This window comes from Misgurnus anguillicaudatus, unplaced genomic scaffold (assembly GCF_027580225.2).
Source record: "Misgurnus anguillicaudatus unplaced genomic scaffold, ASM2758022v2 HiC_scaffold_29, whole genome shotgun sequence".
NCBI classification, from domain to species: Eukaryota; Metazoa; Chordata; class Actinopteri; order Cypriniformes; family Cobitidae; genus Misgurnus; species Misgurnus anguillicaudatus.
In genome coordinates, this window is record NW_027395279.1 from 5,807,356 (window position 1) to 5,832,035 (window position 24,680).

Here is a 24,680-nt window from a genome sequence, read left to right on the forward strand (position 1 = left end):
TCTGACTAGACACAGATTCAACAGGTGGTAAATGACTCCCCATGACATTATTGAGAAGATTGTTACAGTCCTTCAGTAGTGAACAGCTGTCAACAAGGCTTTCCAGTGCCACAAGCTTTATGCCAGAGCCTACCAGATCAGCATCAAATGTATGTTACTGAAAATGACGCGAACATCCCTTTGTATAGTACCATTCCAAGTTACACAAATAACTTAAGGAGAGGATTTTTATATTTAGATTAAATCTCAGAGATCACAGATGATGAGTGGTGCAGAGTTACTATGCCAAAAGATCTCATTAACGCCAATGTAGATTCTCATTAAACATTTGATCAGTAAATGAGTAGATATGACACATAGACTCCACATCATAAAAAGAGACTCGACCCTCCTCATTATCCACAAAGACCCCGACTCTCTGAGGCTTGACGCTCACAGAAATAGGAATATATGGATACTCACTAGCCTGATACTTTCCTCCTCTCAAACCAGCCACCCAGTATCCCTTCTCAGGATTCAGACTGACAAACCCTTTCCTCTTAACAGATTCTCTGGCCACACCCACAAACCACTCACTTAACCCCTTCACCTGCACCTCATAGTAAAAACATGAGGTGAATCCTTCCTTTCCAAGAACACAGAGCTCTTCATCAAACTTGTTATTTGACTTCTGATCTCCATCCTTCACTGTTTCTGATTGTTGTTCATATCTAACTTGTTTCCCATCATCAGACACAATGAGTTGTGGATGAGCTGAATCAGGATCCAGAGTCACTTTCACTGATAAAATAATGACAAATTCAATGTTTCAATAAAACCACATACAGTCTCATCTAACAGCTGTAGATCTATGTCACTTTAGTGATGTCATAAAGCTTTAACTTACCTGCAAATTTTCTTAAGAGTGATTTCACTAAAAACAGATGGACAGTAAAGAGTTAAACAGGGATCATAATAGAAGATTGTGAATGACATTAAAACATTTATAGTAAAGTCTAATAATTTAATAAAGATATGAAAATAAACTCACAACTTTCTACAGTCCCCTTCTCTATCATTGCAAGCCTCTCACATTCTAGAGAGTTTAAGTTGTAAAGAGGAGAGAAAAGAGATTAAGTAAAATAAAATTAAACTTTAAACAACAATTAATAACACAAGCATTTACATTGGGGAAAATAAGTATTTGACACATCAGCATTTTCAGTATCAGTAAGGAGATTTCTAAGTGGGCTATTGACACAAAATTTCCACCAGATGTAGCCATCAAGCCAAATATTCATACAAAGAAATCAGAACATTTAAGTATACAAGTTGAGTCATAATAAATAAAGTCAAATGACACAGGGAATAAGTATTGAACACACTTTATTTAATACTTTGTAGAAAAACCTTTGTAGGTGATTACAGCTTCTAGAAGTCTGCATTGCTCAGGAGTGATTCTGGCCCATTCTTCCACACAAATGGTCTTTAAATATTGAGGCCATGGCGGTTGCTTATAGTTTTCTTTGAAACAAACAGTACCTGCTGATGCAAGGTCTTCCTGAAGTTCTGCCCGAGTGGTTCTTGGCTCTTGGAGAACTCTCCTGATTATTCTTTGGACTCCTCGGACAGGGACCTTACATGGAGCACCTGATCATGGCCAACTTTTGGTGAAGTGATGCTCTTTCCATTTCCAGATAATGGCCCCCACAGTGCTCACAGGAACATTCAGCATTCTGGAAATGCGCCTATAACTATTCCCATCAAAATGCTTTTCAACGATAAGATTACATTGATCTCGAAAGAGTTCTTGCTTTTACCCATCATGACCTCTTTCTTGTGTGCCTCCTGGTTAATGCGAAGCCTTTACAGGCCATCAATTAGGACTAAAGCAGCTGATATCAATTAGTACTGATAGGGGGCAGGGTTTCTCTCTCAATACTGACAGATTTCAGGTGATCTCCTGCCTTTCTATGCCATTTTGCACCTTGTTCTCTTCATGTGTTCAATACTTATTCCCTGTGTCATTTCACTTTATTTATTTATTACTACAAACCTTAATTATTTTCCATTAATAAGATTGTAAAACCTGAAAAAGTAAACATTAGAAAACAAACATGAATGTTACCTCTGTGTCTATAGATGAACATAGCGATCAATATCCCAGTAATCACACTGAATATAACAGCAAATGAAATCATGACCACTGATGTCCTCCAAGAGTTAAACATTTTACCTGTAAAAGAAAACTTTCAAAACTTACTATTTCATTATTAATATATGCAAATGTTGTACTATAATAGGAGACTGTCAAGCTTTTTTTCAGCTATGATCATCATTTTAAAACAGACCCAGCTGGACATCTTTATGTATAAACACCCAGTTAAACAGTTTGGGCAAAGCAATATGAATAATATTATAAAACATAATGTTGCCATTAAAAAATGCCTTTTAAATTGTTAAAGCAAATAATCAAAATGTTACCCTATAGATTTATTACAATTTTCCACTGACGTCCCAACACCTAGTTGCATCTCCCTTGGGTCCTAACTCCTTTACTTAATATCAATGATTATTCACTTGAATTTTAAATATTTTCATGTGGGCCATTCTACCCACATTTCTGTGCCATTTCTGGACAAACATGCAAGAAAACTCTAAAATAAATGTTATTGTTAAGCATTGTCCTGCATGTTAATCTTGCACCAAATTTAAACTTTATAATTTAAAATATTAATAAAAACTACATAAAACACTGAAAAACAGCATTTTTATCCATCCCTGCTCTCTATCTCTACTTTACTTTTAAATATAAAGCATAACATTCTTCAGATATCTTTTTATTGGCATATTTGTGTAGGTCTATATCCCATCTTTGCTTTACATATTTTTACCAATGGAAAAATTTAATTATTTTTATGTGCCCAGGATTTCACTCAGTCCTGTTACCTAATGCGCCCCCCCCTCTGAAAATCTAGGAATATTCCACAAGTCACATTTGTAAAAGGAAGTGACATCATCTGGATCTTCTGAAGGTCATGTAAAGATCAAAAGTCACTTTTATCATTTACTTTTCTTGTATATTTTATGATATTGACGCTATGACTGTGAATATCAATCTTAATGTTCAGTCCGGTTACCTATATTATTTCTTTGATGCTATCGGATTACTTTAAAATAAAAAATGGTAAATCACTAGAATTTGCTCAGCCTTCATGCTATTAGCACATATTTAATTCAGCAATATTTCATTTATTTGCTAAATCTATGCTAGTCCTGTTACTTTCAGTCCTTTTACCAAATTTCTCCATCCTCCAATACCTGAGATTGACCAATAATCATTTGGAAAAGTTAAATATGTGTGTTCTTAGATGAAGGGGCAGATTTACTAATAGCTTGCACCAGCGCAAGAAGCATACAGTTACAAACATCTCTTCATGTACTATTTTGCACATGATTTCAAATGACATCGTACAAACCAGTTTTGTAGTTTTGCCACATTTAAGGGGAACATTTTCATTACCGCAAAGAGTTCATGACTGGATTTGGGTTCTTTGACACGGAAATATTTATAATTTAAAAATCTAAAAAATAAAAAGCTTCAGTGCATGTTATACTATTAACATTTACAGTAAAGAAACGTGGTATTTGGTGATCATTGGTAAATGTAGAGACAATAATAAGGAATATTAATGTGTCCAAGACCAATTTTTTCATCCTCCGCAACAATTTTCAATAATTGTTTAAGCCCTTAAAGGGGACAGAGAATGAAAAATCATTTTTACCTTGTCTTTGTTGAATAATTGTAGTCTACCTGCATTCACTAACATACAAAAAGTGCTAGACATGCTAAAAATCTCAGTCTCATAGAAATTCCTCTTTTAAAAATGTCAGCCAGAAAATCTGAAAATCTGAAAAACTGATGTTTATGACACCACAGGCATCTAACTGCCCCTTCACTTTAAAATAATTGGCTACATTTTTTGAGTGGCAGCAAAGTCAGCCAATCAGTAATGAGATTGCAAGTTAAGCCAGTAGGGGGAGCCAAATAGGTGCAAAACCACTTGTTTAAAATCCCCCACCCTAATAAAGCTATTTGAGAGAGGTTTTTAGGAAGCTTTTAAGGCATTACAGACACACACAACATTTTTTTTGTCTACATGTCACATCACAGAACAAGGATAAATACTCCGTTCAATCATTCTATGTCACCTTTAAGGAACTAACATTTAAAAAAATAGTTGTAAGGGACATAATTGACTGTGACACACAAGATGGCTACCAGGTAAGCAGTTCTTATTTTTTCTCTCCAGATAAAAGTTCAAATTTAGTTTGTCATAGTACCTAGACAACTTTTTAGTTCTCATTACTGAAACATGATTTTGTAAATTTGTTAATGTAATATCATGTTGCGGTAATGATAATTTTTGATAATGATAGTCCATATAATGATAATGACTTCACCCATTTAATATGATCTCATAGGCCTACATTAGATTAAGCTTTGAAGTGTTGTACATCATTATGTGGAAAAATGGACACAAAAGCTCAGACTTTTTGATAAACATGATGATTTTTTAATTGGAATAGTGAAAAGAAAATAGAAAGAAATTTTGTATCAAATGGTAAAAAAATTAAATACTGAAATGTTTTGACCCAATCTGCAAAAGCCCAGCTAACATTTATGTGTGTGTGTGTGTGTGTGTGTGTGTGTGTGTGTGTGTGTGTGTGTGTGTGTGTGTGTGTGTGTGTGTGTGTGTGTGTGTGTGTGTGTGTGTTTTCTAAATAAAATCATCCTACATAAGTTAAAGGGTCAGAATGGCCAATTTAACCCATAGTTGGAATGTGACCTCTTCATTTAACCCATTCAGTGAGTTCAACACACACACACAATGAGTTAACATGACCAAAACTAGTAACACCTCTAGAGTCTTGTGTACAACTGGTGTCCTGTGTGACGATCACTACACTTTAGATAAAATGTACTTTGTCCAGAGACTCTTTTAGTGTTGCTATGATGGTTACACAGCTGTTTTTAATGCCTTTAATGAATCAAAAATGTAAGGTAAACTACTCTGAATCCTTCTAAAGGTGTGCTCAATCCAGAATCTGAACTACACTCATCTGGATGATGTTTCTACACTTCAAGGTCAAGGTGTCATTATTGTCTCAGACAAGAGAAACACTGCTGCAAAAAAAAACAACAACTCACAACATACAACCATCATTCAAACATTATCCACAACTGTCACACATACATCAGCATCACTTTCCTTAAAAAACAATACCATTATAATGCATTACCAAAATGGGAAAATATAAAACACACAGCCTTTAGTTACACAAGTTACTATATACAGTAAGTCTATTATCAGTGTTACAGTAAAATAAATGAATGTTTATATTGATTATGTCTACATAACAGGACCCTAAAATCTCTTACACATCACTCAGAGTTGAACACATGTGAAGAGTTTATTAAGAGCTTATTAATCTGCTGTATGATGAACTGCTTAAAAATATCTTCTTAGCTTCGGTTTTTTAATGATTTTCCCTGACACGCTCAACAGATTATTTATTTGAGTTTTCATTTTAAACATTAAACTCCCAAACCAGACAATAATTTTATATCACAAAATAAATTCTATTGTAGCTTTATAAAATATATACAACATTACTGCTCACTATAAATAATTGTAATCTTCTTTAAATGTCTAGACGCTAATGAACTCTTGTATACAAACACTTAACACATGTTTATACCACTGAAGCTCGCTGTCGATGTGGACCCCCAAATATTTACAGTATAGGAAGCAAACTTATTAATGTCCTGACTGTGAACAACAACAGAGCTCCTGTCTTCCACTGATCTGGGGTCTGTGATCACCTCCTCAGTTTTATTAACATTCATCTGAAAGTATTCTCATCACAACAGCCAACAAATCTTTCCACTGCAGTTTTATAGACATTATTTCAATGACTTTAGTTGGGTTTTCACAGACAAGATCACACATGTTAAAGATAAAACCTCTTTTGTTCTTATGGCCATAAAACTGATGAATGACACAACTGTGTGAATGTTATTCATGTGTTTGATTGTTATACAGCATCACATGTATGTATGTATGCACAAAAATAATTTCTCTTAGGGGACAAAAAACTACCATCATCATTCATCATCACATGTTTCTGAAAATGACACAAACATCCCTTTGTATAATACCATTTTAAGTTACAAAAATAACTTAAGGAGAGGATTTTTATTTCTTAGATCAACTCTCATTAGAGATCACAGATGATAAGTGGTGCAGAGTCAATACACCAAAAGACAGGATATAGTTTCTTATTAAAAGATTGATTAGTAAAAGAGTAGATATGACACATAGACTCCACATCATAAAAAGAGACTCGACCCTCCTCATAATCCACAAACACACCGACTCTCTGAGGATTCACACTCAGTGAAAGAGCAACAGATGAAGTACCCTCACTAGCCTGATACTTTCCATATCTCAAACCAGCCACCCAGAATCCATTCTCAGGATTCAGCTTGATCAACCTCTTCCTCTGAACAGATTCTCTGGCCACACCCACAAACCAGTCCCTTAATCCCTTCACCTGCACCTCATAGTAAAAACACTTTGAGGTGAATCCTTCATTTACAAGAACACATGCACGTTTCTCAAACTTGTTATTTGACTTTTGATCTTCATCCTTCACTGTTCCTGATTGTTCTTCATATCTCACTTGTTTCCCATCATCAGACACAATGAGATGTTGATAAGCTGAATCAGGATCCAGAGTCACATTCACTGTTAAAATATTGAGATTTCTGCTTTATAGATGAATGTTGTAATAATGATGATAATAATATTATTAGTTTGTGTCTTTCTAGAACACAACATCACTTTACAGAGAAATAAACAAACATAAACACACTGCATAGAGAAAATTTACTGAAACAAAACAAGACAAATCTAAACAATATATAACAACAAATGAACACAGATGAAAAATATAAAGAGGATAAAAAACAATAAAAGCACATACAGTCTCATCTAACAGCTGTAGATTTATAACACTTTAATGATGTCATTAAACTTTAACTTACCTGCAAATTTTCTTAACAATGATTTCACTAAAAACAAATAGACAGTAAAGAGTTAAACAGAGATCATAACTTAATTATACTTACGATTGAGAATGAGATTAAAACATTCACAGTCAAATCTAATTAATATGGGATATAACACACAGGGGTGGTTTCCCGGACAGGGATTAGACAAGTCCTAGACTAAAATAAATGTAAGAGCTGTCCAAACTCAAAAAAAACTTGCACTGACGTACCTTAAAATACACCAGTGTCCTTTGTTTTGCCTCAAAATGCACATAAGTAATGTTTTTAGTAAGGTATGTTTGTTAAAACTAGTTATATTTCCCAATTAAAATCAGGTTTAGGCCTGGCTTAAGCTAATCCCCTGTCCGGGAAACTGCCCCACAGTGTGTTAAATGGTTTTGCAAATTAAAGTTTGTCTAAACTTACCACTTTCAACAGTCCCCTTCTCTCTTAGTGAAAATGTGTGACGTTCTAGAGAGTTTAAGATGTAAAGACAAGAAAAAAGGATTAAGTAAAATAACATAACAAAATGAAATATAAAAACAAGTACATACATAAACATTTCATTATTTTATGTTTTAAAGAATGATTTTATGTTTGTTTGTTTGTTTGTTCAGAATTTGATCTGATCATCTGAACTAAAATCAAACAACAGACACACAGATGTTTGTGTAAACATTTACAGTGCAGGTGGATAAAGTTTGTGAACTCTTGATCATAATGACTGAGTTTCTCTCTTTTATCAGCAGTAACATTCACTGAGTGTTTCATGTATTGAGTGATTATTTCAGCTTCAGATCAACACAAGAGTCAATAATATTTCTGCACTGATCCTCTTTACATACTAAACTCTTTATGTTCATCAATATTACTGAGATGTAATTTTATTTGAGATGATGTTAAAGTATCTCAGTCAGGCTGAGATCAGGACTCATGGGTCACTACAGAAACTGTTTTATCTTCTTCTATAAATCTTGAAGTACAGATGACCGCACAACTCCTGATAAATGTTTACTGTAAATGACAACACACAGTCCAGGACCTAAGACAGCAAACAGCTTTAAATCATGATGTTTGTCTTATTGTGAACATCAAGACTGTTATAAATACTCTTTATAACTTTATATAATTCATACAATTACAATACAGCTTGAAGTTCACACTGGGCAGTGATTCTTGTCTTCAGTCTTGTGTCATTGATTAAACTTCATGTTAAGTGTAATTCACACACATTTATCACTCAACACTGTAAATATGTTTAACACAGTTTTTAAATAAAGACATAAAACACATGGAAACCCCAATGTTATTTTATCAAAGATTATAAGATAAATGTTTATGTATCTAAATTACTGTCAAATTAAATTAAAAACAGGTGAATATAACGTGATTATTAATTAATATTTAATGAATAAAAACTGTTTTTCAGTTTACAATAAATTAATAACATAAATAACCAACAGACAAAATTACCATTTTTTAGTCTCTGATCTTCACTCTTTAGTCTCTGATCCTTTCTTTGTTGTTCTGAAAAAAAAAAACATTAACCTGATATAATTATTTCTTAACAACTACAGGCATAACAACTAATGTACAAACATCCAACATTATTTTATAAAGATTATTTTCTGGTTTGAATTTGATTTACCCACTTGACACTGTGATGTCTTTACAGGTTAATGTATGTAGTTCTGTCACGACCTGGTCTCTCTGTTTCTTGTCTCATCCGAGTTTGAGGGATTAGGTTGTGACAGTACGTGTCTGCCCTGAGAGAGTTGTGTGACATGCCCTTCCGCGGTCCACGTTTCTCTCAGGGTTCGTGAATTGTTTCCCGCTCCCTTATGTTTGATTAAGCTCCAGGTGTATGTTGTTAGTTCTCCCTATTTAATACCCTTCTGTCCTGTCCTCCGTGCGTTGGTATTATTCTCTGTTTCTTTCCCAGTTCCTAGTGTTTATTCCTGTTCCAGATATTGTGTAAGTTTATGTAGTTAGTGTTTTCAGTATTGATGTTAGTCAGTGTAGTTCTTGTACCTGTCATTGTATGTTTTACCCCCTTGTGGGTGTTTTTGTTCCGTATGTTCATGTTTATTAAAGTATTGTTTATTTAAGTCTGCGTTTGGGTTTTCCTCGTCCTCCCAGTGTACCGTGTCGTGACAGAATACCAACGCCAAAACTAAACCCAGCAGACTATGGACATCAACCCCAAGTTTGACTACGCGGCGTTTAGTGGGACCAGACTGGTTCGACGCGGGGGAAGTAATGCGTGGAGAGGTGCCACGTCCAGAGGGGCATTCCAGGGAGGAAGGACCTCTTTTCCAGCCCCTCTGGCAACCATCCCGGAGCGTCGGCGAGTGGGAGTGTTTGCTTTAGACAGGCCTTTCTCGTCGCTGCCACCGGTGTCCTGTCCACCCGACAGTCTCAGGGGGAAACGTGAAAGACATGCCTCCTGGGACTCGGCGTCGGGTGGATCATCTTCGGAGTTCGGTGGTCCGGCCGTGCTGTCTCCCACTCCTCCGGCGCTTTCCGCTCCTCGTCCCAGACGGAAGACGAGGAGGAAGAACACCTCTCCCGCGCCGCCTGTGCCAGCTACTTCCCCCAAATCTCCAGAGTCGCCGGCGCGTCCAGAGTCGCCGGCGCGTCCAGAGTCGCCGGCGCGTCCAGAGTCGCCGGCGCGTCCAGAGTCGCCGGCGCGTCCAGAGTCGCCGGCGCGTCCAGAGTCGCCGGCGCGTCCAGAGTCGCCGGCGCGTCCAGAGTCGCCGGCGCGTCCAGAGTCGCCGGCGCGTCCAGAGTCGCCGGCGCGTCTTAAGTCACCTCTACGTCCGATGGACTTTGAGGAATCCGCCTTTTCCTGCGGGGCAGAACCGTTTTGTTCGGGTCAGTCTGCTTTTCCTGTGGCCCCTGTGTTCCCTGTTCCTTCGACGATTCCTGAGTCCTTTGTACCTCCTGTGCCCCCTGTGCTTCCTGTTTCTGAGTTCCCTGTACCTCCTGTGTCCCCGGTGTTCCCTCGTCAGTCCCCTCCCATTGTGGTGAACTCTTGTCCCTCCCTCCGGACTTCCCCATCTGTCACCACCACCACCAAAAGAACTCATAAAACTGTAAGGACACAAACTGACTCTCATTCAAACTTTACCGTTGCTCCCCCTCCGCTTCCATGCATTTTGTTTTTGTTAACCCATCCCAACCCTGTTATTATGTTATCTGTTTTACCATTAATTTTGGTGTCTCTGTTTTCTTGGTTTTTGTCTCACTTTAGGTCCTGTGTTTAGTGTCTCCTCCTGAGGGCGTCTAGTATCCGCCCTTAGGGGGAGGGTACTGTCACGACCTGGTCTCTCTGTTTCTTGTCTCATCCGAGTTTGAGGGATTAGGTTGTGACAGTACGTGTCTGCCCTGAGAGAGTTGTGTGACATGCCCTTCCGCGGTCCACGTTTCTCTCAGGGTTCGTGAATTGTTTCCCGCTCCCTTATGTTTGATTAAGCTCCAGGTGTATGTTGTTAGTTCTCCCTATTTAATACCCTTCTGTCCTGTCCTCCGTGCGTTGGTATTATTCTCTGTTTCTTTCCCAGTTCCTAGTGTTTATTCCTGTTCCAGATATTGTGTAAGTTTATGTAGTTAGTGTTTTCAGTATTGATGTTAGTCAGTGTAGTTCTTGTACCTGTCATTGTATGTTTTACCCCCTTGTGGGTGTTTTTGTTCCGTATGTTCATGTTTATTAAAGTATTGTTTATTTAAGTCTGCGTTTGGGTTTTCCTCGTCCTCCCAGTGTACCGTGTCGTGACAAGTTCAGCTTACACCACAAAGCACAGATCATAAAACTGTCTGATAAATATAAACTCTTGACTTTTAAGCACTACAGTATGAGAAGTGGAATCTCAAATCACTGTGTGTTCAGTTGAAGATGAAGTGAATCTAAACCTGGAAAACTTCACACTGAACTCCACTAACTGATGAGATGTTCAATGTTAACAAAAACAACATTTCTTTATATTTAACTAACATTAGGTCACATAGTACATACATTATAATAAATATAACAAACATGAATGTTACCTCTGTGTCTATAGATGAAAACAGCGATCAATATTACAGCGATCACACTCAGCACAGATCCAACAGAAATCAAGATCACTGATGACCTCAAAGAGTTAAACATTTTACCTGTAAAACAAAACTCTCTTTATCTAATATCATTGATTATATTCACTTGAATTATAAATGTTTTCATGTATTACTGCATCAAATCATCATGAGACAAAATAAACCACATACTCAGAATCAGTGTGTGTGTACTTACTTGATGTTATAATCTCAGTCTCCATCATGTGATGTCTCATTCTGACTCAGTGATATTTACTGTCTCTGTTACTGTATATACAGTGATCATGTGTTTCACTCTGAATCCATCTGTCTCTCTTTGTGTGTCTGTAGTTTCAGATGTCAAAGTGACTCCTTCACTGTCCAGCCACACAAGTTCAGGTTCAGGGTACCAACCTTTAGATTCACACTGAAGATGAAGTCCACCAGAAACATCAAATCCATCTACAGTGATGACTACCTACAGCTACACATCAAGAATGAAAAAAAAAACATAAATTTGGTGATTATTATTCTGCCTATGAGCTTGTTTAATTCTGGGTGATAATATAACATATGATGTATAAAACTCGTTTAATGTTTTTATGGGTTTGCTCACCTTCAACTCTGAGATCAACAGTGATGTCATCACTCCTGGATTTGGACTGAATAAAACACTTATAAAATCCTTCATCAGAGATCTGAACTCTTGAGAGTTTAAGTGATGTGTTTCCTTTCTGTAGTTCATCTTTAAACACTTCAGTTCTTCTTCTGTACGACTGAAGCTGATTTGTGTTTTTATCCTCATGATCTTCATAGAGATGAACTACTGAGTCTTTGAGATCAAGTCTAAACCACTCGACTCTCATGTTTACAGCACTGATGTTGGGTTTAAGAGAACAGGGCAGAATCACATCTTCACCAGATACAACGAGGAGATGAGCTGCAGGTCCAACAACAGCAAACGGATCTGTAATAAAAGACAGAAAACAGGTCTGAACTGCTGTTTTGGGTGGTTTGATCATGTTAAAATTGTTCCTAAAGAACCAATTCATGCAAATAAATTAATAGCACTGTCTACACTAACCATTATAACAATAATGATCATTGTAAACATTTAGCGATATCTGCATTTCAGTTGTTTCCTGCCAGTCTTGAGAATCTAATCGGCAACTTTTGGGTGACAAGCCGACAGGTAAAGCAGGCTGGGAACGTCAAGGGGCGTTCCTAGGGGAGGGGGTACTGTCACGGTAGGAAATCCACTGTTCAGAGGTTATGCGGACACAGGGGCGAACTTTTCATCTAGAGCCCTGGGAGATTTTCCAGTGGGCCGCTTGGCAATGTGGGCTGGTTCGCTGTTATGCATGTAAGTTTTCCACCGTGAATGACTTCCAGCCAATCGAATTACATGGCCGAGCAAAAATTTTAACCAATTAAATGAATGAAGTCAGTTATTTCTTAAGATGAACGCGAATTCCAGCCAATCACATTACACAGCTGAGCAGAATTCCAACCAAGGGGGCGTAAGTTTCTGTTCATTAACACTGCGTCCGAAAGCTCTAAAATGCTGCCCTGAGGCGAAGAAAGTGGCTGGAGCAATTTACTGTAAATAAAGTTATATTTTCCCTTTTTACACCTTTTAATTGCATTTCTAGTGAGAAATTAGTATTACAATTTTCAAATATGGGATTAATTATCACAAAAGCGCTCTCTGTTTATTTTTTCAAACTGAATTCCATTACGCTGCCTATGAAGTGTGTCTGAATGCTTTTCACGGAGCTGCCTTCATGCCTCTGAAGTCATTGCCTCATGAGGCAGCGAGACAACAAGTCAGCTGCCTTGTGTTTCGGAAGCAGCCTAAGTTTGAGCATTTGTATCCAAATCCATAGATGCAAACTTCTTAACTTTAGGTGAATTTTGCCGTTTTTTATTTGCTTTGTTACGCTTGGTAATGTCACGGCCGGGGCGGACCCAAGGTAGCTAACAGGCCACGCCCCTCTCTACTTTCCACCTCGAGGAGGTTCCCAAGACCACCCCAATGACCAGACAGACGAGTATACTACAGTTAAAAGGTATCTTTATTAAATATTTAAAAGGTAAAGGAAAAAGGGGAGGGGCAGCTTAAAAACAATCTTCTTTTCGCCTCCAGGGCGAGTTGGACCAGGGGACGGGGGCCAGGAGTCTCCTTCTGTGGTGTTTTTGAACTCGTGGCGCCCTCCGCTTCCTCCTGGAGGCAAAATAAGGAAAGCACAATTAACGTTGGTCCAGCACCGAGTCACAACTTATCTGACCGTTGTTTCTGTCTCTCTCGCCCTCAGGTCACTCCGTCTTGACCTCACTGGACGCAGGGGATCCACCACAAGGCACGGCTGCAGACACAGGTAAGTTACACTCTGTACAGGTAGGTTACTCACAACACTAGGCCTTTAATATACTCCAGAGCATCTGTGGAGACAGAGGTAAAGGGTTTCTCACTACTGACACTGCTTGGTCCTCTTCGAGGCGTTGCTGTAAACACAGGTAAGTGATATACTGCACAGGTAGGTTACTCACACTACTGGACCTTTAATATACTCCAGAGCATCCGTGGAGACAGAGGTAAAGGGTTTCTCACTACTGACACTGCTTGGTCCTCTTCGAGGCGTTGCTGTAAACACAGGTAAGTGATATACTGCACAGGTAGGTTACTCACACTACTGGACCTTTAATATACTCCAAAGCATCCGTGGAGACAGAGGTAAAGGGTTTCTCACTACTGGCACTGCTTGGTACTCTTCGAGGCGTTGCTGTAAACACAGGTAAGTGATATACTGCACAGGTAGGTTACTCACACTACTGGACCTTTAATATACTCCAAAGCATCCGTGGAGACAGAGGTAAAGGGTTTCTCACTACTGACACTGCTTGGTCCTCTTCGAGGCGTTGCTGTAAACACAGGTAAGAGATATACTGCACAGGTAGGTTACTCACACTACTGGACCTTTAATATACTCCAAAGCATCCGTGGAGACAGAGGTAAAGGGTTTCTCACTACTGACACTGCTTGGTCCTCTTCGAGGCGTTGCTGTAAACACAGGTAAGTGATATACTGCACAGGTAGGTTACTCACACTACTGGACCTTTAATATACTCCAAAGCATCCGTGGAGACGGAGGTAACGGGTTTCTCACTACTGACACTGCTTGGTCCTCTTCGAGGCGTTGCTGTAAACACAGGTAAGTGATATACTGCACAGGTAGGTTACTCACACTACTGGACCTTTAATATACTCCAGAGCATCCGTGGAGACAGAGGTAAAGGGTTTCTCACTACTGACACTGCTTGGTCCTCTTCGAGGCGTTGCTGTAAACACAGGTAAGTGATATACTGCACAGGTAGGTTACTCACACTACTGGACCTTTAATATACTCCAAAGCATCCGTGGAGACAGAGGTAAAGGGTTTCTCACTACTGACACTGCTTGGTCCTCTTCGAGGCATTGCTGTTAACACAGGTAAGTGATATACTGCACAGGTAGGTTACTCACACTACTGGACCTTTAATATACTCCAAAGCATCCGTGGAGACGGAGGTAACGGGTTTCTCACTACTGACACTGCTTGGTCCTCTTCGAGGCGTTGCTGTAAACACAGGTAAGTGATATACTGCACAGGTAGGTTACTCACACTACTGGACCTTTAATATACTCCAAAGCATCCGTGGAGACGGAGGTAACGGGTTTCTCACTACTGACACTGCTTGGTCCTCTTCGAGGCGTTGCTGTAAACACAGGTAAGTGATATACTGCACAGGTAGGTTACTCACACTACTGGACCTTTAATATACTCCAAAGCATCCGTGGAGACAGAGGTAAAGGGTTTATCACTACTGACACTGCTTGGTCCTCTTCGAGGCGTTGCTGTAAACACAGGTAAGTGATATACTGCACAGGTAGGTTACTCACACTACTGGACCTTTAATATACTCCAAAGCATCCGTGGAGACAGAGGTAAAGGGTTTCTCACTACTGACACTGCTTGGTCCTCTTCGAGGCGTTGCTGTAAACACAGGTAAGTGATATACTGCACAGGTAGGTTACTCACACTACTGGACCTTTAATATACTCCAAAGCATCCGTGGAGACAGAGGTAAAGGGTTTCTCACTACTGACACTGCTTGGTCCTCTTCGAGGCGTTGCTGTAAACACAGGTAAGTGATATACTGCACGGGTAGGTTACTCACACTACTGGACCTTTAATACAGTTTCTCTCCTCTGGCTCAGGCCTCAACATGCTATTTTCTTCGCACAATCTGCACAGGGCCCGGGCGGCTTCGTTTACTGTCAATACAGCACACACACAGCAAGCTTAGTGAAACACACGATAAAAGCCACACTCACCACAGCACTCTGCACACGCACTCCACGTGAAGTTTAAGGCTTGGCCGCCTAGGTCTTGGCTGCTCGAGAGGCGGGTTGGGCGTTGTACACGCCAGAGAAAGAGAAAAGATTTCACAGGTAAATATATTCACAGCGCCCCTCTATGTCTTCCGGTTACTTCTTCGGCTCGCCTACGCATTCAACCTCCGCAGGGCCGGTAACCTTCAACACCCCCAAAAAGATAATAGTAACTCCTCTTCTGGATAACACAGAGCGTTTCGTTGTAATTGTTTACTCACGCTTGGTTGTCCAACCGATTTCCCAATATACATCCACCAGCGTCGTGTTTGCTTCTCCACATCCAAATCACATGATCACTTCCTTATCCCAACGTCTCCAACCTCTCGTCTTCCCTGAGGGATAAGTGTGAGTCAACCCAGCCGATCTCCACCGTAACAACGAGCACAAGCAACGTATGCACAAAGTGCCACCAACAACAACATCTGACACCTTCAAAGCTCTTTATATCCTCACCCTTCTCTCCTCTTCAGCCTATCAGCGATCGCTGTGTTGATCGCTCTTACCTGAACGATATCAGGCTTGATTTAGAGTTTTGGGGAAGCCCCGGGAATTCCGGTGTTTTGCCTCAGTCGTCCTGACGGAACCATCGCCGGGCGGAACCGATCTTACACACTTTTGGTTCCGCCCTCACAGATCGTGACTTGGTGACAGTAACACTTTATTTCATAATCATGACATGACACGTGTCATGATGAACATGAAGGAGATTTTATGCACGTTTATGACAACTGTCATTAAGTGTCATTCATTTAATTTTGTAATTTTTAATGCAAAGATAACATTGTTTCAGATGTCTTTGTTATGAAATCTTGACATTAACCAATACATCATAACTTGTCATGACAACTTGACATTACCAAGACAACATAACTGACCACTTTTTACTAGTAATACAAATTTAAATTGTCAATAAAAATGTAAAAAATGTCGGTCAAATAGTTTTATAACAACGTCATAAATATTGTTCAGTTTTTAATGTTTTTTTAAAGTTTTCTCCATGTGTTTAAGAAATAAAATCAATCAATTAATAATAAAAATAGTAATAATAATAATAATAAACAGTTAATTACATTAAATTAAATAATTTTATTAAATGTTTTGTTAGTTTTTTTCTACGTCAGAAAATGTTAGAACCCTCTGTGTGAGGATGAACAAGTTCTGTTAGTTGTCAGTGTATTTTTTTTGATGTATTGTGCACATACATAAAGTTAAGTATAATCTTTTGACGTGTCTGTTGCATTTTGTAAAATCATTTGACAGTATTAACACTTAATGACATTTAAATGACAGTTTAATCTTACCCTGCTCCTAAAGGACCCCCAATACTGCACATTTTCTTTGTCTCACTAATCAAACACATCTGATTTCACTCATCAAACACATCTGATTCAACTCATCAGCTCATTAACCCATGTGAAAATGAGCTGATGAGTTGAATCAGGTGTGTTTGATTAGGGAGACAAAGAAAATTTGCAGTATTGGGGGTCCTTCAGGAGCAGGTTTGGGAAACCCGTAAAGCTAGGTTGTAATGACACGTAAGGAGTGGAAACAACTGCAGGGGAATATTAGAACAATGTTTATTAAAAATAAACACAGAGAGAGTATAGAGAGTCAATGCGGAAGTAACAGTCCGGTGTTGTTGTTGTTGGCAATGGTGGCGAAGACTACGGTGGAAGTTGATGTTTGAGTGCGACGTTGGTGGAGTGGTGAGCAGTGGTGAAATCCAGGCTGAACACGGTAACATCCACAAGAAAACGACGACGACAATAAACATCCAACTGAAAACGTAATCCAACAGAAACGGAACAACCAAACAACACGGTGTCAAACACAAAGTGAGAATCTGGCAGGGAACAGAAAGTCATGTGAGTATTTATGGAGGAGATGTAATGATGAACAGCTGGAGCAAGACAATTAACACACAGGTGAACTGAATCGCTCTAATGAGCACATGGCAGAGGTGAGTGAACAAACAAACACACACACACACACATGACACGGAGGAAACAGTGGATTTCCTACCGTGACAGTACCCCCTCCCCTAGGAACGCCCCTTGACGTTCCCAGCCTGCTTTACCTGTCGATTGTAATCATCAATAAGGCGGTGATCCAGTAAGTCTCGAGCAGGAACCCATCTTCTCTCCTCCGGACCGTAACCTTCCCAATCCACCAAGTACTGAAATCCGCGTCCCCTCCGTCTAGAGTCCAGAATACGGTTAACCGAATACGTGGTCTCCCCATTAACGATACGAGGCGGGGGGGGGGACCGGGGCAGGCGGATTAAGACGGGATGAAATCACCGGTTTAATTTTGGAAACATGAAAGACGGGGTGAAGCCTCCTGTACGCCGGTGGAAGGCTAAGACGCACTGTTACCGGATTAATGATCTTGGTAACAGAAAACGGGCCAATAAATTTGGGAGCAAGTTTATTCGAGACGGAATGCATCGGAATATTCTGGGTAGAAAGCCACACTCTTTGACCGACGACGTAACGGGGAGGCTTTGACCGGTGGCGATCGGCCTTGGCCTTGGTGCGCGACCTTGCCTGGAGCAAAGCTCTACGAGCTCTGGTCCAGGTACGGTGACACCTCTGGACTAGTGCGTGTGCGGAGGGGACCGACACCTCGGATTCCGTACTGACAAAATTAGGTGGTTGGTACCCTAAACTACACTTAAATGGAGACATGCCCGTAGATGACACTGGCAGAGAATTGTGTGCGTACTCCACAATTGAGAGTTGCTGACACCAGGACGAAGGATTCTTGGAAACCAAACATCGTAACACCCTTTCAACATCCTGATTGGCTCTTTCGGTTTGACCATTGCTCTGGGGATGGAACCCGGATGAAAGACTAACAGTCGCTCCTAACAATTTACAAAATTCTTGCCAAAATTTGGACACAAATTGGGGACCCCTGTCAGAAACCACGTCTGTCGGGAGGCCATGTATTCGGAAGACGTGATCAATGACAGCTACCGCTGTTTCCTTGGCTGATGGTAATTTGGGCAAGGGGATGAAATGAGTCGCCTTCGAGAACCGGTCCACTACGGTTAAAATCACCGTATTACCCTTAGAGGGTGGGAGGGCGGTAATGAAATCTACCGATATGTGGGACCAGGGTCTCGAAGGGACAGACAGCGGTAAGAGTAACCCATCTGGAGGTCGATTGGAAGTCTTACCAGTGGCACAAACCGAACAAGCCAAGACGAAGTCGTGAACGTCACGAGCCATACCAGGCCACCAAAATCGTTGCTTGACTAGGAATCTAGTTCTACTAACCCCTGGGTAACAAGCAACACTGGAAGAATGACCCCACTGGAGGACGTCAGACGTAACTTCTCCGGCACAAACAATCGATTCGACCTCCCATCTGAGCGCAGAGACAATGATGGTCTCTGGTAAAATGGGCTCGGGAGTAGCAGTGCGATCGGAACGCTCAAAAAGATGGGATAAAGCATCGGGTTTGATGTTTTTGGAACCCGGCCGGTAAGATAATGTGAAATCGAAACGTCCGAAAAAAAGTGCCCACCGAGCCTGCCTGGAGTTAAGTCTTTTGGCGGTTCTAATGTACTCGAGATTCTTATGGTCCATCCAAACAATGAAAGGTACACCCGACCCTTCAAGCCAGTGACGCCATTCCTCCAGTGCTAGCTTGACTGCCAACAACTCTCGATTGCCAATGTCATAATTAACTTCTGCAGGAGATAAACGGTGAGAAAAATACACGCAAGGATGAACCTTTTCGTCTGAGGATGCGCGCTGGGAAAGCACTGCTCCTACCCCCACCTCTGACGCATCGACCTCCACTATGAATTGACGTGAGCGATCAGGGGTGACAAGAATGGGAGCTGAAACAAAGCAGCTTTTCAGTTTGGCAAACCCAGCCTTGGCTGCGTCTGACCACCTGAACATCAAACTAGGGGAAGTCAAGGTGGTCAGACGTGCGGCTAGTTGGCTGAAATTGCGAATGAAACGCCGGTAAAAATTGGCGACCCCCAGAAATCTCTGCAGGGCCTTGCGAGACTCTGGGGATGGCCAATCTACCACAGCCTTAACCTTCTCAGGATCCATGTGAACACCCTCAGTCGAAATGATGTGTCCTAAGAAAGAAACAGACTATGCATGAAAAACGCATTTCTCCGCCTTGACAAAAAGCCCATTCTCTAGCAGCCACAGAAGCACTCGTCGTACGTGTTGCAAATGTTCCTGGAGAGACGAAGAAAAAATCAATATGTCATCCAGGTAAACATATATGAACTGATCTACCATGTCTCGCAACACGTCATTAACGAGTGCTTGGAAGACTGCCGGCGAGTTTGTTAGCCCGAAAGGCATGACGCAATACTCAAAATGGCCTCTAGGGGTGTTAAATGCAGTCTTCCATTCATCCCCCTTCCTAATACGGACCAAATGATATGCATTACGTAAGTCCAATTTAGTGAAGACGGACGCTCCCTGCAACCTCTCGAAGGCAGAAGACATTAACAGCAAAGGATAGGTATTCTTTACCGTAATGTTATTCAACCCTCGGTAATCAATACAAGGTCGCAAGGATCCGTCCTTCTTCCCCACAAAAAAGAACCCCGCCCCCGCTGGAGAAGAGGAAGGACGAATGAACCCCGTTGCCAGAGAATCAGAAATATATTTCTCCATGGCCTCCATCTCTGGAACAGATAGAGAGTATAACTTGCCCTTAGTAAAGCCCTGCAAGCCCGTCAGGCCCCGACGGGGCCCGACAGGCTAAGCCCATTTGGGCCGGGCTCGGGCCGTTTTTTTTTTTTGCAGACCGGGCTCGGGTCGGGCTCGGGCTTATTTTAACGTCTCTCCTCATTGTGTGTGTGTTTGCGTGTTGCGTGTGTAGCAGAGACAGCACGCATCTGAGGCTTACATTAATGGGTTTATCCTTTTAAACGTTACTTTTGCTACATTTACTCCTTTCATTTACACACCACCGTTTTCGACCCTCATAAACGGATTCGTTCGCAAAAGCTGCAGACCTTGTTTTAGTTTGAGAACTCAAGACGTTGCGCTGCAGTGTAAATGAACGTAGATGGAGTCTTATGTAAACGAACAGCTCATGTTAATGTGACAGGCGCTGTCAGTGACAGCGCATCATTTTCAAAGTAAAAATTATTTTTATTCAGGTAAATGGAGGTTTGCAACGGAGGTTTTGCCAAAAATAGTAAACATCTATACCAACCAGCTATTATAAACGCTTTATCAGGTTGTTTTATGTATCCTTATAGATAATGTCTGTTTTATATTTATGTTTGAGTATTGTTAGGTTTGAATGTTGTTGTAATGTTGTTGTTGTTTTGTTTAAATTTATTTAGCTTATTATGAAAGATAGACCGTAATTTTAAACGCGTTGTAAAGATTAATTTGAAGGGAGAATTGTAATGGGTCAGACATTATTTTCGAGTTTAATTTAAGTTTTTCTTGCTACTTTAAAATGAATTTCGTTTCATATAATTTGTCTCTTAATTTTAATTGATGTTTTGTTGATAAGTTTTGTGAATATAAATGAATAAAAACAAAAAATCAACGTCATATTAATATTTAATGCTCGTTTAGCCGATTGCGCTTTTTGCTATAGCGGAGGACGTTCATGCACGGACCTCGCACACTTAAAAAAAAATTAACGTCATACTAATTTTTATTAATTAATTGCACACTGAACAGCGACAGGTAAGGGAAGATAAGTTATTTAGTGTTTTTCTGAAGAATACAGTCAGTTCGTACAAAAATGTTCAAATGGACTATAAGATCATAAATATGAACTGTGAACAATGAACTATTAACTCCCTACATTAAAGCAATAAGCATTTCTGTAGGCTAAAGCTATACTTCAACTCTTATTACGCATCCGAGAGAGAGAGCGCGCATCAAAGAGCGCGCGCGTCAGAGAGAGCTTAAAAGTGATTGAAATTGGTCTCGGGTCAGGTCGGGTTCGGGCTGAAAAAATTGCAAGCATTGTCGGGCTAGGGTCGGGTAGGGCTTGAACACTTCGGGCCAGGGCCGGGTTAGGGCTGGAATTTTTGGCCCGTGCAGGGCTCTAGCCCTTAGGCGGAAACGTACCTGGCATTAACTCTATTGCACAGTCATAGGGACGATGCGGAGGTAGAGAATCAGCCCGAGACTTACTGAACACCTCCTTCAGGTCGTGGTACTCCGCGAGCACGTTAGACAAATCCACTGCTTCCCCCTGAAACACAGACTCAGACACAGATAAACAGGCAGAGACAAGACAGGACTTATGACACTCCTCGCTCCAGCTGGTAACAGAACCCAGTTTCCAGTCAATCTTGGGGTTATGGGAATGGAGCCAAGGATGTCCAAGAACTATAGGGGAGAGAGCAGTGTCAGTAATGAAGAATGAAATAGTTTCAGTGTGGTTGCCGGAGGTGATGAGTGTGATGGGTGCAGTAGTGTGCTTGATGGTGGGTAGCGGCTGTCCACTGAGGGCGAAGGGCGCAATCTGGTGGGTGAGTGGAATGAAGGGTAACTGAAGCTTACGTGCAAGTGAGCTGTCGATGAAGTTGCCCTCCGCCCCCGAATCCAGAAGTGCGTGCCCGGTGTGAGATTTGGTGGACCACCGTAGCCTCACCGGAAGGAGAGTAGATGTAGTCGAGGTCTTGCTAGCGGAGATCCCGCCCGATAGTAGCCTCCGTCTTACTACCGGGCTTGGTCCTTTTACCGGGCATTGTCGACACAGATGACCCGGCTCACCACAGTACATGCATAATCCAAGGGATCTCCGCCGATTCCTCTCCTCCCGGGGTAACCAAGCTCGACCCACCTGCATGGGCTCCGAATCTGAGAGACCGCCGGCGGAGACTTCGCTGGTCAGATGGGAAACCTCGGTACGTGGCTGGGATATGGCGGGAGACCTCCTACGGGCGGCTATGGATAGTCGAGCGTCGACCCGGATCGCCAAATCCACCAGTCCGTTGAGCGTCGTGGGTAACTCCGCCATGACGATCTCTCGCTGGATCCGATCCGCCAACCCATGCAGGAAATGATCCCACTGCGCCTCTTCGTTCCACCTGCACTCCGCCGCCAGGGTCCGGAACTCGATGGCATAGTCCGAGACCGACCGCTCCCCTTGTAGAAGCTCCGTGAGGAGACGGGCGGCCTCCTTCCCGGCGACGGAGCGATCGAAAACCCTCTTCATCTCCTGGGATAGCAGGGCGAACGAGGAGCAGCAGATGTCCTTATTCTCCCACACCGCCGTCCCCCAGAGGGCAGCCTTGCCGGTCAACAGTGAAAGGGTGAAGGCGACCTTAGTTTCCTCAAGGTAGAATGACCGGGGCTGTTGGGCAAAATGAAGAGAGCAATGTGACAGAAATGTACGGCAGTAATTGGGCTCACCAGAATACTTTTCAGGAATCGGTAACCGGGGTTCATGAAAAGAACTACCCCCTGGAGGTGAAGATGATGCGGGCGGCGTGGGTGGCGCAGTGGGAAGCGTGGTGTGTGGAGATCGCTGGGAGAGCTCGGAAACTTTCGCCACCATTGCATGGACTGCCTTCCGCATATCATCGATAGCCTTGTCCTGGTGATCCATCCTAGCCAACGATCGCTGGAGAAACTCCTCCAACGCGGAAATGGGTTGTTCCCCTGCTGCTTCAATGTTGGCCAGATTCTTCTGTAATGACACGTAAGGAGTGGAAACAACTGCAGGGGAATATTAGAACAATGTTTATTAAAAATAAACACAGAGAGAGTATAGAGAGTCAATGCGGAAGTAACAGTCCGGTGTTGTTGTTGTTGGCAATGGTGGCGAAGACTACGGTGGAAGTTGATGTTTCAGTGCGACGTTGGTGGAGTGGTGAGCAGTGGTGAAATCCAGGCTGAACACGGTAACATCCACAAGAAAACGACGACGACAATAAACATCCAACTGAAAACGTAATCCAACAGAACACGGAACAACCAAACAACACGGTGTCAAACACAAAGTGAGAATCTGGCAGGGAACAGAAAGTCATGTGAGTATTTATGGAGGAGATGTAATGATGAACAGCTGGAGCAAGACAATTAACACACAGGTGAACTGAATCTCTAATGAGCACATGGCAGAGGTGAGTGAACAAACAAACACACACACACATGACACGGAGGAAACAGTGGATTTCCTACCGTGACATAGGTAGTTTCTTAAGTTTGATAATTATTTTGCCATGTCATGTTTATGACAGATTTTAACAAGTTATGATGTATTGGTTTATGTCAAGTTAACAAAGAAATTTCAAACAATGTCATCTTTGCATTAAAAATGACATAATAACACGAATGACACTTAATGACACTTAAAGGTGCAATTTGTAAGATATTTGCAGTAAAATCTCCAAAAACCCCTAGGCCAGTGTTATATATTTTGTCCAGCTGATTACTATCAATATCTGTAATGTTTTCAACTACTTGTAAATCGTGAGAAAATTTCCATTCAAAACATTGTTATGGGGCAATTGTCTCCTGTCAATGACGTTAATATCCATGTGACCCTTTGTCACCGGCTTTACTGACGTAAACTACATGACAACACCGGTCGAGCTCGAAAAAATAAAATGGCGGCCAAGGAAGTGGCTGGAGCACAAATTTAGTGAAAATAAACGTTTTTTTTTTTTTTACTTTTTAAGCATTTTAATTGCATTTCTAGCGAGAAATTAGTATTGTAGTTTTCAAATATGTGATTAGTTATCACAAAGGAGCTTTCTGTTTATATTTCAAACACGCTGCCTTTGAAGTGCGTCGGAAAGCCTTTCTCTGAGCGGCCTTCAGGCCTCCGAGGCCGAAGTCATTTCCTCATGAGGCAGCGAGGCAACAAGTCCTCACAGTCCTCACTTCCTTGAGTTTTCGGACGCAGCCAGTGTTGTGGACAAATGCGGAACTATGCGATAGCGCCTGTCGGGCTACGCGCTTGCTTATGAACTTATGGATATCTCTGTACCGTCTGCCGCTGGTTGTGTCAGTTCCTGTAAGCGTACGGGCCAACCAAACGACCCAAGAAGAGTTTGGAACAAAACGAGAGAGGATCAATTTGTTGTTGCATTATCTGGATGGAGAGAGC

General features: G+C 41.4%; 2 protein-coding genes across 4 annotated transcripts in view; both read right to left on the reverse strand.

The window, feature by feature from the left end:
* Positions 1–24,680, reverse strand: part of LOC141362822 (butyrophilin subfamily 1 member A1-like) — a 128,855-nt gene that overhangs the window by 10,161 nt on the left and 94,014 nt on the right. For all 3 annotated transcript variants that reach the window (XM_073865074.1, XM_073865075.1, XM_073865073.1), the window contains exon 6: positions 8,570–8,623. In XM_073865074.1, the coding sequence (XP_073721175.1) occupies positions 8,570–8,623 (54 nt within the window). The remainder of the gene's footprint in view (positions 1–8,569; positions 8,624–24,680) is intronic.
* On the reverse strand, positions 299–7,867 carry LOC141362733 (E3 ubiquitin-protein ligase TRIM39-like). Its single transcript, XM_073864931.1, has 5 exons — positions 7,780–7,867; positions 7,091–7,117; positions 6,465–6,764; positions 887–913; positions 299–780 (listed from the first exon to the last, which is right to left on the reverse strand). The coding sequence occupies exons 1-5, from the start codon at positions 7,865–7,867 to the stop codon at positions 299–301; spliced, it is 924 nt and encodes a 307-aa protein (XP_073721032.1).

Excerpts from the sequence above, each read along its gene's own strand:
- LOC141362733 (XM_073864931.1), bottom strand. The coding sequence starts at position 7,867 with ATGAAACACTCAGTGAATGTTACTGCTGATAAAAGAGAGAAACTCAGT. Across the intron at positions 914-6,464 it reads AAAGTATCAGGCTAGTGAGG|TGAAATCACTCTTAAGAAAA; the intron begins GTACTTCATCTG and ends ATCTGTTTTTAG. Across the intron at positions 781-886 it reads ACTCTTAAGAAAATTTGCAG|TGAAAGTGACTCTGGATCCT; the intron begins GTAAGTTAAAGC and ends TTATTTTATCAG.